This window comes from Balaenoptera physalus (genome assembly GCF_965194825.1).
Source record: "Balaenoptera physalus genome assembly, chromosome: 21".
Classification (NCBI taxonomy): domain Eukaryota; kingdom Metazoa; phylum Chordata; class Mammalia; order Artiodactyla; family Balaenopteridae; genus Balaenoptera; species Balaenoptera physalus.
In genome coordinates this window covers 35464227-35482115 of record NC_138902.1, presented here as the reverse complement: position 1 = coordinate 35482115, position 17889 = coordinate 35464227, and the positions used below count along the sequence as shown (strand labels likewise).

The following is a 17889-nucleotide window of genomic DNA, read 5'->3' as shown; positions in this document are numbered from 1 at the left end:
ACACATATAACAGAAAGTCATGAAAAATCTCAGATAATTGTACAAACATTTCAACAGAAAGTATTATTCTATTTCAATCGATAGTCCTAAATGATGGTAATTTTTTTAATTAACAAGTAAACCAACAAAAAGTAATTTTTGAAAGTAAATTCTCCATGTGCCAGTCGAAAGGCTGTGTCAAAACCACAGTACGTAAAGCAAAAAGTAATTTCAAAATAAGCTGTTCTTTAATTATAGATCTTGATGAACAAGGAGAGAATGTACATTCTTTAGTCACGCCTCATAAAATCCCTCTTCTCCTCCCATTAACTCTCCTCTTTCATTGTATTCTTTTGAAATCTCCCCGGAAAGTTAATTTTTTAAAAAACCCTGTGCCCCGCCTCCCAACAGCCCTAATCCACATGGTTCTGATCCTTTTCCTCTGCCCTGTGTTATTGCACCGACCAAAGACTGAAAGAATCCAGGCAACTCAACTCTTACATATGTGAAGAAGCTGGAAGAGACAGGTGCAAAGCAGAAACCTCTTTCTGGGGCAAGTGGATATATGAAAACATTTATGAACTAGTGGGTTTTGTCCTTATTCACAAAAGGTTTGCCTAGCAAACTTAGTAAATTTATCATACTGCAACTTTATAACTTAGTAAAAAAATAAAACGGGACAATGAGGAGTGAGGCGACCTGCTGATTCCATTCAGTGATGCTCTGTTTCTCATCAGGTGACTTCCATCCTCCCTGAAATTCACCAGACATTCTTGAAGTTTGATCACATTTACATCTTGAGAGTGAGTTAAACGGACATGGCACAAACTATTACCACTTTCAAACCCTCCAAAAGAAATATTCTTACTATGTACAAGGAGCAAGGGAAGGAATTTAAAGCATGTAAATATTGCAAAAACATTATTTTGTAACTCATTTAAAAATTAACTTGTGTCATTAAGAAAAATGATTAATTAGGTAGGTATGGATCCATTGGGACACAAATAAGGCATGTTTGAAGAACAGAATTTAAGAGTCTGTATTCTTCATAAAAATCAACATAGTCACTTACCCAGTGAACTAAATAGCATTAAACACTACTTCTTAACTCTGAATTCCTGAATGCTTGATCTGAATAATCCAAAAGCCATTACACTGAATTTGACTGTGAAAAATCCTAGGAATCATCTGTGATTCATAAAATGACTTTACATAAACAGCATATATTTCCTTTTAGGCTGATTTCAAAATTTTTTATTTCTTACGCATCTCCTTGTGATTTGTTTCCCAAGAATTAGAAAGAGCACTTGTTCCCCTAATGCAAACCAAGTGATGAATTCACTCTTTGCAGGTGAATCTAATACTTCATTAACATTTTAGTAAGAAAAAAGACATTAATAAAGAATGAGTTGAAGTAATAAAAAATGTACAACTTTTGTATCATGAACTGACTTTGTCATTTAACTGTTAACGTTCTAGAAAAAGAAAGACATTGCCTATACCGCTTTATTGTTTGGGGAATTTTTTTCTTCTTGTACGTATCTTTCAAGTTACTCAATTTGTAAACAGATCTTTTTCATTTAAGGCATAAAGTCCTTCGTAATAAGGAAGTTAAGAAGCAAACATCAGTACTTATAATTAATTTACTCCATCAGTATTCAACTTCATCCCAAAATGTTTCTGGTGATTTCTCTTCATTAAGAAAATATGTACTATTTTTAGTATGGCAATTTGGAAAATAACATACTTAAAAGTACATAAGATACAATTTTAGGCTTAAAATGGTACTGATGCTAAGAAAAATAGGGCTTGGTCTTAGTTTGGATATTCTTTAGCTTAGTTTACTGAGTTATTTCATTGGTATCATAGCCAGTATTATCTACATCATTTGCTTGAAAATGAGGAATACATCAGTCATGTAAACATGAGCCCAGGGTTTAATTTAAGTATTAAAAATTCTTAATATAAATGGAATTCATTACTATACATTCTATTACGATTTCTTTAAATGTCAGTGTTTTTCACTCTCAAAGAATAAATAAGCAACAAGATCTCGGAAATTATAAAAGGTCTGGTTTCAACACTTCAGGCCAATTGTTAATGGGCCTATTTTGATTTCTTTGAGGTCCAAAGCAATTTCTGATTGCATATTGCTGTAACTTTTTGTTCGAGGTAATAGAAGACCCCAAAATAGTTTTTGTTATAGGGCACTTGGGTCTGGAAGAGGTTTGTAATTTTAACATGCATACTATAAAGCAGTTACCAGAATTAAATTTAATTAAAAGTCTAATCACAAGACACTGCAGTAAATTTAGCCACATTAAGAGTTATATGTAAGCATGTGTCTAAGAGACCCAGTGTACTTCACTGCTGAGCACAGCTGTAATTTATACAATAAAGGGAATAGCATTACAAACATCTTCAGCAAGCAGCATCAAGGCAATGTTTTTCATAATCGTATGTGTATATTGTTCCCTGGCTTTAATTGCTTTTCTGCAGGTGTAATTGTCTGGAAAACTCACTTTGAAAGTATTTCTGTTCCTAATTGTTCCCAGGAAATTGCATTTGGAGGTGTAGTTGAGGGGGATTTTATTAGAAAAGCTCATGCAGTATTGAAAACATTAGAGGCCTATCAAAAATGGATCAAGATTGTCAAAACTGTCCACGTGCAGACTTTTAAAGAAAGTGAAATGTGGGATGTGATCCTGATCTCACCGCATCTGGCCGGATGGGCTGTAGAAAGATCGGGGGAGATGTGGTTTGGAGATCTAGGAATGTTTTAATTTATTTTTGACCTACCTTCAAGATCGCTGTGAGACACAGACTAAGGAGGAGAAGGACGGACAAATGATTCCACTTCACTGGACATTTGTCTCCAAACGTGAGGTCGGCATGTAGTAAATGTGCTGGGAACATGAGTCGGGAGTCTTTTGCTGACAAGATGGACAGGCGTGGGGCCCAGAACCCAAGCACCTCAAACACGCCTTTTCTGTCAGGACCACAGCGGGGTATCCCGTATATCTTTGTGGGTAATGTGAGGAAATAACCAGTCAAGAGAATTCCAGCCGTCCAAAGAAAAGAGAGCAGCAGCTCTTCAAAGTCGGCCCAGTGTCTGAGGCTGGACTCCGGCCCTCCTTAGCTGGGGCTGTGGGAGCAGCTGCTGGGTTTAGGGAACCCGACCAGCTGCTTGCAGAGTGAGAGAGAGGGAGAACCCTGCAGGCACCCGCCACGGCGCAAGATCCTCATGCAGGCGATTTCAGTTACCCCGCTTCAGCTAAACGACGCCAGTGCCCCAGAACAGGATTCAGTTGCCTGTGCAGACATACTGTGCAGAGGAATTGCATGAAGGACAGACTTCTCTTTTAGCCCTTCAGCTCCCAGATCTCTGCATAAACAACAGGCGCACGTCGCAGCCAGTTCCTGATTGCGTCACGCGCCTCCCCGAGGGGGATTGCTGCGCTCAGCTCAGCCACAGACAGCAGAGTGTGTCCTTGTGTTGCTTCCTTGTCTCCCAGTGATAAACCCACTTGGCATTTTACAAACACGGATAATCAAAAAGGGAGCTGGCCATGGAAGATGAAAGTGTAGAAAGAATTGAAAAGTGGTAACGCTGGAAGTGAAATTCCAATCACACTTAAATGGAGCTTAGGGGAAGCAGCTGATGGTGGGGGCGTCGGGATGGCTGCTGTGCCAGGGATGAGCGCCTCACAGGCACACGGCAGGCACGCCGATTTCAGGAGTATCATCATCCCCCGGGCCTCTTTCTACTTCTTTATTCCCTATTTCTGTTCATGCCTGTCTTCCTCAAAATGGCTGGAGGTTTTAGTTTTCAGTATTATCTTCTGCTCTTCCTTGTTTCTCCCTCACCAGTCTCCAATATTTTCCCAACTGAAAAAAACAAACAAACAGGTATTAATATATGTCTCACAGCATTCTTTTAGTGAACTACATTAAGTTTCTTCATAATAGGCTCTGAGAAAAAATTAGTTGCATGCAAGCCAAATCCTTGTCAGCTCTACCCTTGTTTGTCTTTTTTCTTATCTGTGATTCCCAGTTCCTACTTCCCAGGCCCGTTACTCTGCTCTTACTTTAATCCTCTCCCAGTGAGCCTTCCAAATCCGTCCTCCACCCTCCCCATCTCTCAGCCACCCCTTTGCTAATCAGCGAACATAAGCTCCTTAACCAGAACTGTAACACCCTCTTTGCGTCTGGTCCCCTACAGGTTTACCTCCGACGACTCGTATGCACGTTACATTTCGGCACAGATGAAGCGTGTATGAGTCTCCCGTCCCAACCTTGTCATCACTGCTCTCTCGACCTGTGCTCCCCACCCCAGTTTCTCCTTGTTGCCTCACCTCCAGATTCTTCCCATCTTTGGGGGCCCAGTTAAAAGGTCAGCCCCTCAACAAGAATTTCATTCTTGTTATCTCATCTGAAAATAGTCTGTGTTCTTCTCTGGACTCAGTGTTTGCCCTGCAGTTCCTTCCTTCTGAAGTAGGGTCGTCACTACATAGCAAGACATCCAGGCAAGCCTCTTAGTGTCACGAGCTCCTCCCTCCTTCCCACACTCGTGTGATCACACGTCTCAGTAATTCTACGTGGAGCCCCCAGGGCTGCTCCCCCACCAGTACTGCTGCTGCTTCCCTAGTCCAGACCAGCATGACTCACTGGGCCTCTTATCTGACCATCCTGCAGGGCTGCCTCTCAACCACTGCTCCCACTCTAAGGAACATGTTTCATTTGTTTTCAATTAAAATATTAATTTCATATGGCTGAAAAGTGAATGTATATCTAGACATCTTCAGAAGTGTGAAAAAGAAAGGCATGCATCGTCCCCATACTGGACATCATTGTTGCCATGTTCACGTATGTCTTACATGGACCTTTGCATATTCTACAGTGTGGGTGTCTATAATTAAATATTGTCTCTCTTGTTCGTTATGTACATTACTTCTAATTTTCAATATTATACATAATAATATGGCAAATAGTATTGCAAGTAAAGCTTTGCCTCTTTTTATAATTAATACCTTAGAATAAATTCCCAGGAAAATTCTTTCTGGGTCAAATGGTTGAGACATTTTTGTGTATCTTAATACAAATATTTTTATCAAACAAAGCTGATCATATCACTTGCCCCCTTTAAAAAAATACACATTTTGTCTGCTCATTATGTGCAGAATAAATTCGAGTTCATTGTCATGACATTCAAAGTTATTTATTTTCCCAATTTTTGAAATACTGGAATAGTGTTTCAGAAAGATAAAAAGCCAGAAAAGTAGTTTGCTATAATCCTAGACACAAAAGATAACTACAGTTTAAAATTTGGTATATATTTTTATAATTTCTTATGCAAACACACACACACACACACATATATAATATATATACATACATATATATACAACTTGATTTATCTGTTTATCTACTTGTTTAATTATTTTTGAAAAATAGTATCATGCCTTAATATTATTCTGAAGATTTCCTTCAGTCAATAAACATGGTCAAAGTTTTATATCCTTACTTGTAATTCCACCTCATTCTGTTTAGTCATGGAAGAAGATTCCATTGCCTGAATGCACCATAATTTATTTAAACTATACCCTATTGGGATATTTGGGTTGTTTTCAGTTTTTCACTGTTATCAGCCATGCTACCATCCTCCCAATATATCACCTCGAGGGTACTTTCTACGATGAATTTCTAAAGCTGGACTTGCTGTGTATGCACATTTAAATTTGTATAGTGATTACCAAATTGCTTTTATGAAGAGTAGATATGGCTTCAACAGCATATGGAAAGGTAGAGTCTCCACATTGTCACTGAAACTGGATAAAGTGTTTATAATCTTCGCCAGTCTGGTAGGAAAAAAAATCTTTGCATCATTTTTTGTTATATTTGTAACTTTTGTATCTTTACATTTTTAGCATATTAATGAATGTATTTGTTTAGTCGCTTTCTGTCTCATCCTCTTTATTGAATTATCCTTCCTATTTCTCTCTGCCTGACAAGGCCCTTCCCAGACATCTTGAGGCAGAATTAAACACACCTGATGCTTTGTTCACATCTCTTAAAGCTTGTGACACTGTGCATTGCAAAGTGTGTTTTGTTTTTTTTTTCTTTCATGCCTGTGTCTGAAATGACTAACAGTTCCTTCAGGATGATACTTTTTAAAATCAATTTTTAAACTTTCCCTACCTAGTGGTATGGTGTCTGCATATTTACTTTAATTATTTTTTTTAGAATGAAAAATGGCCATTTCTTTATCTATATTTAAATTTTGTTATATCATTTTTTGTTGTTGTTGAATTTGCAAGGTATTTCCCAAATGGCAAAACTTACAGCATCAGGGTGAATCTTTTTTTGTTTGTCTATGTAAGCTTCTCATTAACATATAACATAGGCACATAAGACTATCCAAATGATAAGTATACAGCTTGTTTATAAAAATACCCCTTGTTACCAGCAACCAGATCAACCGGGGCACAACCAGATTGTGCCCTTTGAGCTCCATTTAAACGATCCGTTCTTAAGGATAATCACTATCCTAACTTCAGATGGATAATCACTATCCTAATTTGAACTTTATAAAAACCGAATTATACAGTGTGATTAGTTTTGTGTCTTGATTTCCTCAACCTTCACTGCCACTGATACAGGTAAATTATTCCATTGCATGAATACACCATGATTTACTTATTTATTCTGAGTGTTGATGGACGTGTGAATTGTTTTTACCCAGTTTGAGGTTATTGCAAATGACGTCGTGTTGGATATGCTTTCATGTATTATTTGGTGGATGTGTGCATGTTCTTCTCTCAGGTGTACACCTGCACTCAGCTATGGTAGATACTGTCAAACGATTTCCCGAAGTGGTTAAACCAGCGCCACTCCCATCACAGTGTAGGTCACTCCCAGGTACCTCACCTTCCCCTGCACTAAGCATTGACTGTCTTTCATTTTAGCCATTCTAGTGTGTAGTCGTTTTAATTTGCTTTTCCTTGGTGACTGATCAAGGCCATCACTTTTTTATATGTTTATTGGTCTCTTGACTATCCTCTTTTATAAATGTCAGTTGAAGTTTTTTGCCCATTTCTTTTTGCACTGGAATGCCTAGCTTTTACTTTTTGATTAGTATATAGTTTTTATACATCTGAATGCAATCTTTTGTTGATTATATATTCACTAGCTATATTCTTATACTCAGTGGTCTTTTGGTCTCATAATAATGTCTTTTGGTAAAGACAGGTTTTCAATTTCAATGAGTCAAATTCATTTTGGCTCATTTTTCTTTTATGGTTAGTGTATTTCTTATCTGTATTTAAATTAAGTTATATCAAATATTTTTGTTTTTTTTCCTTAGTGTTTTTGTGTCCAGTTTAAGAAATCCTGCCTCTCCAAAGTTATAAAAAATATTAGCTTAAGTTTTTTTTGTAGAAGATCTATTTTATCTTCCACATTTATGTTTTCATTTCATCTGGAATTAACTTTTGTGTAAGGTATGAGGACGATGCAAGGAATCTTTTGTCCATAGTGCAGTTCAATTGACCATTTGTTGGAAAGTCAGTCTTTCTCCATTAACTGCAGTGCAACCTTTGTTATAAACCAGATAATTATAATTATATAATTATAGGCCTGTTTCTGAACTTCATTACATTGATCTATTTGTCCATCTAGTGCAATACCTTTCTATCTTAATCACTGAATTACTTAATAAGTACTGATATCTGGTACTGTATTCCTCCAGCTTTGTTCTTTTTCATATAGATTGCCATGGCTATTCTTGACCCGTTGCATTTCCCATATGAGTTTTAAAAACACTTGTTACTTTCTACAAGGAAGTTGCTAGGGTTTCAACTGGAATCACATTATATCAATAGATCAGCTTAGAGAAACCTGACATCATTTCCAATTCTGAATTTTCTGATCTCTGATATAGTATATTGTCCCATTTATGTAGCTCTTATATAATTTGTCTCAATAATGATAGTTTTCTGTGAGGAACTCCTGTACATCTTTTGCTAGAATTATCCCTAGCTATAGCACACTTTTTGATGATAATGTAAATAGTATTTTTATTTCATTTTCTATTTGTGACTGTTTTGTGAAAATAAATTATATTTTTATATTTATCTTGTATAAATAAATTCACTTATTAATTCTGAGTTCTTAGGTATTAAGTTTTTTTCTATGTGAACTATCATGTTATCTACATTAATAAAAGATTGGTTTCCTTTTTTGTCAAATCTTTTGGCTTTTTCTTGCCTTGTTGCACTGACTACAGTCACCAGAATAATGATTAGAAGTGGTAATAGTGAATCTCATTGTCCTGGTCCCAATCTCAGAGACTAAACTTTTAATTATTTATTTATTTCAATAAATGTATGTGAATTATATTTTTAAAACTCCATAATGGAAAAAATATTAAATTCTACCACCTAAAGATATAAGATTCAAAAAAAACTATAGGAAATTATTGGAATTAATAAATGAAATTATTTATGCAAGACAAGTAAAAATCATAGTGTTTTATACATTTTTTTCACTTAGCAGTACTTTTATGGACTTTCTACATATCAATATTTACTGAACTTTTAATTCTTTTGTTGTTGGACATTTGTCCTGTTTTCAGTTTATCACCAATTTCAAAATATTTGGATAAACATAAGATGTATATTTCTGTATGTTTGTCTATATTGGTTTCCTTGAGTCAATTTTAGTAATTTCTATTTTCTAGAAAACCATTTTATGCCTAGTTTAAAATATATTGCCATAGATATATATGCATAGTTATCACTTAAATTAATTTCCTTTTTTCTTTCTTTCTTCATTAGTTTATATTTTTATCAACTACTCCATACACACAGTATAAAAGTAAAATAACTCTACAGTGATGGTTACAACAAGCAGTAGTTCTCTACATCCCCTAAGTCTCTAGAATTGCTGGATGATGTGAATTTTGCATTTAATAAGCCTAATGTGTCTCGAGTAGCATTAGTAAAGGTCAGTGCATGCCTAGACACATTCTAGTAAGCCCAAAGGAACACCAAAGGTGGAGAAAAGATGCAGGAAACTGCTAAAAAAAGGAAGATATATATTAGCTAGCCTGATAGAAAACTTCTTAACAATACAGACCAAAAGAAAGAGGTATTTGAAGTACTAAAGGAAAATAACTGTCAACCTGGAATCTGTATTCAAACTACCTGTCATTCCCTTGTAAGTGTACCTATTATGCAATTACTGTTAACACACAAAATACTACTATTGGTTTAGGGACATATATTCACCAGACATATGTGACAGTTAAGAGGAACTTTTATCCAGCTAAGAATATAGCTTAATACAAACAAAATAAATAAATTATATGGAGACATTGGAAATTGCACAGCGTGCCTCTTTTAACTCTTTATAACTCATAAATCACACAGGTAACAAATTAGTAAGTTTACAGAGGATTTGAACCATGCAATTACTAAGCTTATTTTAAAAAGACATACAGCCTTCAACTAGAAACTGCACATTCTGTTCAAGTAAACATGGAACATGTGCAAACGTGATCACAAACTAGGAACAAACTAATCAGTGAAAACAATAAAACAGAGAATCACTTTTATACTCCACACCATGACCAAAATGGAATAGAAATAGAAATCTGTAGCAAGAAAGAAAACACATGCTCAATTTTGAAAATAAAAGACACATGATTAACAGCTTAGTGTGAAATTTATAGCCTTAAATGCACATATTAGAAAAAGAAAATCGCTTGAAAATCAACAAGTTAAGCTCCAGCTAATGGAATTTGAAAAATGCTATCAGAGTAAATTCAAAGAAGTGTAGTTGAAAAACAACAAGTACAGTAAAATAAATTAATGGAAGAAATAATATAGAGAATTACCAAACCCACAAACTGATTCTTGAAAAGGTATCATTGGTAGAAAAATAACTAACATATTATGATAAAATACAGGAGGCCCAAATAATTGACATTAGAAATGGAATTGAAATATACCCCTACAATAAGGATTACTTTTAGAAAATTTAAGAAAATAATAGATTATATTATACCAATATATAGGAAAAACCTTCCAGCCAAAAGAAAAAAAATGGAAATGATCTGATTCATTTAATGAGGCTAAAATAACCTTCATATCACAAGAACAAGTAAAGAACAGGAAATAAAAATTAAGAGCTGAACTCTGCAATTACTCCCATTTTATATATTGAAAAATGACCTGTATGATCATCTAAACAGGTATAGAAAAAGTAGTTCAATAGAATTGAATACATGTTCATGATCAACAACATAAAGAGATAAAATAAAAACCTTCCTAGCATAGTAAGTAGCAGGGGTTTTTTCTTAAAATGATAAAGGGTACATAACAAAATCCTTCCACAAGAATATAATATAATATATAAATAGTAATAAAAGAGATGAATGCATTACAAAAGTGGGCAATCATATGTGATCAGATAATTCAGAGTCCATGGTCCTATTCTCCACTTAAGACCTTTGATGATCTCATGTAGTCCCATGGCTTAAGACCATTTATTTCCGAAGACACAGGTTTATTATTTCCTTTCAGAGTTCTCTTTGAAGCTCCAGATTCGCATGAACAGCTGTCTGCTCAAGTCTCTACTCAATGTCCAGTAGGCATCTTGAACTTACAGGCCCAAATCATAATCTCTGGCCTTCCCACCCCACAGACCTTTCCACCTGCACCCTTTCTCACCTCAACCCGTGACCTCTCCACCTTTCTCGTTTCTTAGGCAAAAACCTTCGAGTGACCTTGCATCCTCTCTTAATCATACATGGCTCACCCAGTCCTGTTTTCCCCACCTTCAAACCGTGCCCAGAATCTGACAACCTCTCAATACCTCCCCTGTCCAGCTCCTCTGAGCAACAGCCATCTGATTCTTGATTCTGCCTTGCCCTCTATAGCCTGTTGCCAACACAACTGCAGAGCAATTTTTTTAAATCACAGGTGGGATAACTTCTTCACCAAAAACACCGCATTGGTCTGTCACCCAGGGTGAAAGCCAAAATCTTCAGAACAACCTACAAAACCCTATGTGTTGCCCATCCGCCCCCCACTTTCCCCCTCCCCATCCACTACACCCATTATTTCTCTGGCCTCAGTTTCCTTATCAGGCCCTCTCTCTGCTCTGGTTAAATTGGTGCCTGGATGGTCTCAAATGCTGAAACCATGCCCTCTGTGTCGGGCTTTTGCTGGGCTTCAGTCTCCCCTCACACCAAATATAGCAACCCCTCCATCTCCTTCAAGTCTCTGCTCAAACCTCTCCTCACCAACATGGGTTAACCAACAACCCCATATAATACCTAAATCTCCCCCCATCCTCCGATCCTGGCATGACCAGTGCTTCTTACTCTGCTCTGCTTTTTTCTTTCCTCAGTAGCATTTACCACTTATTAAAATGCAGTCTTCTTTACTTATTTTTTATGGTTGCTGTTTCTTGCTCATCTCCCCCATTACCAACCATGTAAGCTCCATGAAGGCAGGGTTCTTCATTTAGTTCACTGATGTATCCAAAATTCCTAGAGGAGTGCCTGGTACACAGTCGGTGCTCAATAAGTGTTTGTTGAATGGCTGAACTATATTGAAAGGGGGTTGCCTTAGACTCACAAAAGGATGTTCAACCTCATGAATATTCAGGGAGATGTAATTTAAACACGATACCTTTCCACGACCATCAAATTTTCTCTTTTTACAACTATTAAAGTCTGATGTTATCAGGTATTGGTGAAGATGTGACAACACAGAGCCGTTTGTACTTTATTGTGAGACTGTAAGGAGTTACCGTCACGTGCTAGAACAACTTGGCCATTTCTCTTCCTGAGCCTAGAGAGGCCCTAGGATGAGCACCATTTGTCGTAATAAAATGCAGAAACTATCTTTTGTTAGAGGACCGAAGCATTTCCTCATGCTTCTAAAGCGAGTTAACAAAATCTACATCTTTCAGTTTAGAGGAATTTCACCTTATGCTGAATATAAAAAACAACTTGAAAATAATACAAGCACATACATGCCAAAATGACACCTAGTATGTAATTACTGTTAAACACACAAAATAGTACTGTATTGTTTGGAGATAGGTATACTACATATGCATGTGAAAATTATAAAAAATGAGAAGAGACCATCACGATTTCAGAACGTGGGGTGAGAGGAAAAACAAATGCATAAGTGGAGAGGCAGGGGAGTAGGACTGTGTCTGTAAAATTTTATTTTTAAAAAAGATCCGAAGCAAATAAGGCAAAATGTTAACATTGGTGGTGGTAGGTATCTAAGTGTCTGCTATATTATGTACTTTCCTCTATATTAAAAATATTTTAAATCAAACATTTTAAAATATACTACATTTTATATTTATGCAGGGTGAGATAGATATTTTCCTTGAATATATAATATGCACAAAGTAAATAATTGGGATTTGTGTACCATTTTTCGTATGTTATTTATTATGATTTTTCTCTCTTACAATTTTGTGCATTAAGCAGTGAGTAAAAAACAATGAATGAAAGCATTCAGCACATACAGATTTTTGTTGATATTAAACTGTTTTATCTGTCTGAATTGCCATAAAAAGAATTACAGGTCTGCTGCCGTCACTGAAAGAGACCTTCCTCTGACGTAGAGATTTTAAGTTGCTTTGGTATTTGTAAATGTGATAGAAGTATGTTAAAATGTTACGAAGAAAGGAGTTTATACTACACATTTCTGCCTTTGTGTTGGTATTTCAAATAATGTATTTTTTCCGAAAATAAAATGTATAGAAACAAACACACCATAAGCTGAGATCATTCAGATACAGGTACACAATATCCTCCTGCTGTAAACATCATCTCTGCCAGCGTTTCTGTCCTGGCAAGGATGCTACCACCTAGTGGGGCATTTCAGGAACAACACTGATACCACACGCATTAACATCCGACGTCTGTTAGCTTAAAACAAAGCTGTAACAGACCCGTCTTTGATTTGTGTGCCCGAGAAAGCTTTGAATTGTAAAGAGAGCTGACAGTCTCAAAAGGCCTGGTTTCATCCTTAAACACACAGCTCAGCATAGAACTCCGTGGTCTCACTGTATCCATCACAGACAGAAGCAGGTGCTTCTGTTTCCTGATGTGCACGAGTGACTTCACTTCTGTGAGGCTCCAGGCTCATCCATAGCTGTCAGACAAGGAAAGGCGCATTGGGGTGCGGCTTGGTGTGGGTGGAACGGGCTGGTGTGTACCCAGGTTTGGTGCCGGGGTGTCCTCACTGGGCAGGGGGGTCCTTTCAGTCACCGTACCGGCTGTGCTCTCCTTGCAGCCTGCACTTCATCGTGTTTGACACGGAGCTGGCCCATGACATCCTGAAGGTGTGGGACGGGCCGGTGGAGAGCGCCATCCTGCTGAAGGAGTGGAGCGGCTCGGCACTGCCCGAGGACATCCACAGCACCTTCCACTCGCTCACGCTGCAGTTCGACAGCGACTTCTTCATCAGCAAGTCCGGCTTCTCCATCCAGTTCTCAAGTAGGTGCACGGCCCCCTTCTTCATGATCTGGACACGGGAGACAGATCCGCATCTGTGTCTTAAGGTTCCCTGGACAAGGGTGTACCTTTTGTTGAGCAAAATACACAGTTTTGAAAACACCCATCAAGAGAACGGTTTGTCTTGGGAAATTCTGTTCATTCTCAGATGGGGATAGACAGTGGCTCTCCTTAGTTATGAGGGAAAAAACCTTACTTTAAAGGTTTGAGTTAATCAGTAAATATTTAAACTTGGGCCCAGGACAGATGTGGGTCTCTGCCAGGAGGTCAGGTTTATCTTTGGTGCTCCCCGCCACACCCAGCACTAGCGCCAGGCTCCCTCACTCCCTGGTTGGTGCCAGGAAGTCTTGATGTCTCCAGGCTGCTTCAGTTGTCTGCTCTCAACTTCCCTGAATAGAAGGGCCCTGCATTTTTTCCCTCCTCAGGGCTGATGTTTCAAGTAGCTTATGTAGGATAGTAATCTCTGCAGGATTTAGTGGGCACCACATTTGCACTTTGAAGCTGTTACCTCTTGAAGATGGTTCCCACCTTCACTGTCTAGCCCATTTTTAAGGAACAGTTTCCTGAGAAGGAAGGGGTGGAGATATTTTGTGGCACTTCCGTCTTTGCGAACCCTTCAAATCGCACCGTGTAGAGGTGTCACATAATGTGGTAGCGCCCAGGGTCAGCCGTCATCGTAAAACTAGCGTAATTTGCACATAAACATATTCTGGCTCAGTTTATCTCTGGGCAGGTCACTGGTGAGCCATATTTAGGATTTACATGAGTAAATGGACTTAGGTCAATTTGATGCTTTAAGAGGTTGGTAATAAAATTAAGGTTAAAGTCTGCACAGTTTCTTACCTCTGGTTCACTGTGCTTTGAGGCAGTAGTTTGTGAACATGTGTTCATGGAATAGAATCTCTATGTGGTAAAATTTTCACTGGTTTATGGCAAAAATATCAAGGTAAGTTTGCTTCTGCTATCCTGCCTTGGGAAAAAATGTTTTTTATTCCAAGGTTATATCATTTTTGCTCTTTTTTATGAGATAAAAATGGCCTCCATCTTTAGAAATGGTGGTGAGAGTAGGTGAAAGATGTGTGATGTAATGTCCTTGTTTGGCAAAATGAAAAAGTTGGTACCATTATGAGGTTATGTTTGTTTTCCTTTCCTACCCATTCTATACTCTCCTGGCCTTGGTTTCTTTTTCTTTTTCTTTTTTTTAAATAGAATTTATTCTTTAGAGCAGTTTTAGGTTCACAGCAAATTTGAGAGGAAGGTACAGAGATTTCCAATATAACTCCCACTTCCCCCGACATACACAGCCATCTCTGTTATCATCACCCCCGCCAGATGGTACATTTGTTACAACTGATGAACTTACACTGACGTGTCACCAGCCAGAGTCCACGGTTTACACTGGGGTTCACTCTTGGTGCTGTACATTCTGTGGGTTTGGACAAATGTGTAACGTCATGTGTCCTTCATTGTAGTATCATACAAAGCAGTTTCACTGCCCTAAAAATCCTCTATGCTTTACCTATTTATTCCTCCCCCATCCCAACCCTTCGGCAACCACAGATCTTTTATCTGTCTCCATAGTTTTGCCTTTTCCAGAGTGTCATATAGTTGGAATCATACAGTCTGTAGTCTTTTCAGGTTGGCTTCTTTCACTTAGTCACATGCATTTAAGGTTCCTTCGTGTCTTTTCACAGCTTGATAGCTCATTTCTTTTTAGTGCTGAATAGTATTCTATTGTCTGGATGTATCACTGTTTATTTATCCATCACCTACTGAAGGACATATTGGTTGCTTCCAACTTTTGGCAATTATGAATAAAGCTGCTATAAACATTTGCACGTAGGTTTTTGTGTGGACATAAGTTTTTAATTTCTTTGCGTAAATACCAAAGAGTGTGATTGCTGGATTATATGGTAAGAGTATGTTGTTTTGTTCCTGGCCTTTTAAAATCTTCCCTTTTTAAAATTCATGTGGAACCAAGAAGCCACTTATTTTTCTATATTCCTCGTGATTTTCTCTTTCAAAAGACATCTTCCTAGTTTGGGTTAAAGACAAAGGAGAATCCTTTATTATAGTTATTTGAGAGCATAGACATTTATGTTCTATATTTATAATTATACAAATAATATACTTAATTGACATATTGATGCTTAGTAAGTGATAAACATGAACACGCCCATTAAAGTTCCTACAGAAATGAAACTTGCTTAATTTTTTTAACTTGGCTTTCCAAGTGTTCTAGTTTGAACCATATGGAATTGGCATTTTTGCAGATAAAAATGGTTGAATGTTAGCATTTTCATATGGTTTAACATAGCATTTGGTATACACTCTGGGAAATACCATTTGAAAATGAAATGTTGACTCTGAGGCTTTTGTATGAATGGGTTTCTGCATGGTCTTTAAAACTCTATGGGAAGGAAAAAACAAGATATAAAAACTTTGCTTGGCATAATTTAGAAAAACTTGGCCTGAATTGTGATGCTGAAAATTTGGGTTTCTATCTTGACCTCTAGAGATCTGAAACTGACCTGTCTCTTTCTTTAGTGCTTTATTTGTGAATTGAAGATATTGCGCCAAATTCTGAGCACCTTTCCACTTGCATCATGTGTTTTCCCTTTGCCTTTTTAGATCTGCTGTCCACCGTTTCTCAGTCTACTCTGATCCTAGTGGTGGACATGCGTGGACTATGTTCTGTGCCCTCTGCCTGGCTTCCTCCAGTGGGGGGCTCGGGCAGGAGATGAGAGGTGCAGGGAGGAGAGCGGTGTCGGCGTGTGACACCTCCCTATCAGAGTCCCTCAGCCAACGCTCACTATTTTTCTCAAGAAGCCGTATCCATACATGTCCCTTTCCAGGTTTCTGTAACCAACTCCCAGTGACCACACTTCTACCTGGGCTTCTCCAAACCCAACATTTGTAAAGAAACCCTCTCAAATGATCTATGGGAAGTGTGTCATATGTTTTGTGTTGGATCCTAAATGATACAATTCCCAAAGGAACATTGTCAAGCCTGTGAAACTGACATTCCTATGTCCCAGGACCCCCCTTCAGCAATGGCAAGCTGGGATATCTGGTCAACCTCCCTACACCCATGACCAGTGTGCCACTCTCCACTCCTGCAATTCTGAGCCATCCTTTCCCCACTGGAGAATCCAGCCATGAAACTAAATCAGGCTAGAGTCTTTCTAAACCAAAGGCTTGAATCTCCTTGAAACATGGCAAAAGAGCCTATCCCTCCAGCTCAAGAAGCCTTGCTGCTCTTCTGTAAGTGGAAGGCAGGAAAAGCCCATTTATTTGTCTTTATGATCCTGGGACTTAAAAAAAAGAGGTACTTTATGTGTAAGTTAGATTGTGCTGCCATTCCTAAGACAAGCTAATGTTAGAATTTGAAGTATTAGCGCTTATCTATGATTTCAAAATAAAATAAAAAATAATGGAACTTCAATATTTTCCTCAAATAATTGATACTTTGAGTATGACCTTTATTGCAAAGCAAAAATGACATGTATTCAATAGTATTAAATTAGTTTTCTTGGTAAACCATTTTAACTTGATAGTATGCCAATACTATGTGAACTTCGCATTGTAGATGTAACTCAGTTATTGGAGGGAAAACCCTTATTTGAACATTCGTTTTCCTAGAGACACTTGAATAATCAGACTTTTCTCAATAAAGTTAAAGTGTAAGGATTTAACATCAATGTCACCCTCCCTCTCAGTCACTTAATCCATACCTGGTTGTGGCTTTTTAATTTTGACAATTTCTCTATTATTAGAACACCTTCTTTAACTGCCTTCCATCTCCCCATCCCCTCTTGGTCCTCCTTCTTCCAGTGGCCACTCCATTATAGTCTTTTTTCTGGTTCTCATCTTTCCTTCCCCAAGCTGTAAAGGTTGGATTCCAGTAGGGCCCATCCTCATGTCTCTTTCTCTCCATCAGTACTGACTCCTCGGGTTCCATCGGTCAGCCTCCCAAGACCTCTCCCCTGAGTACCCGAGGTCTCCCTCCAACTTGATGTGGGGATAGAAAGCAGAGGACATAACACGTGAAACGTGACCACATTTCCAATCCTCTCCTTTCTCAAACCTGGTTTCCTTCAAGCTTTCCCATCTCGGTGAATGTCAGCTGCATTCTGAGTCGCCCCTTTATCTTCCACCCCACATATAATCCAGCATCAAATTCAGTAGGGTCCATATTCAAAATCCCACATCTCTCCCCCTGTACCCCTACCACCTTGATCTGAGTTCTTCCACCCTGGACTGAGCTTCCATGGCTTACAGACTGGCTTCGTCTCCCCGCTCTTGTCCATTTACGATCTTACCTGATCAGAGGAACCAGGATGGGTCTTGATGAGGCACCT

At 38.0% G+C, this 17889-nt stretch overlaps 1 protein-coding gene across 1 annotated transcript in view; it reads left to right on the top strand.

The window, feature by feature from the left end:
- CSMD1 (CUB and Sushi multiple domains 1) overlaps positions 1 to 17889 on the top strand; it is a gene marked incomplete at its 5' end in the record, with an annotated part of 1822885 nt that overhangs the window by 1561797 nt on the left and 243199 nt on the right. Inside the window, one exon of the mRNA XM_082444064.1 lies at positions 13308 to 13510. Coding sequence (XP_082300190.1) covers positions 13308 to 13510 — 203 coding nt within the window. The remainder of the gene's footprint in view (positions 1 to 13307; positions 13511 to 17889) is intronic.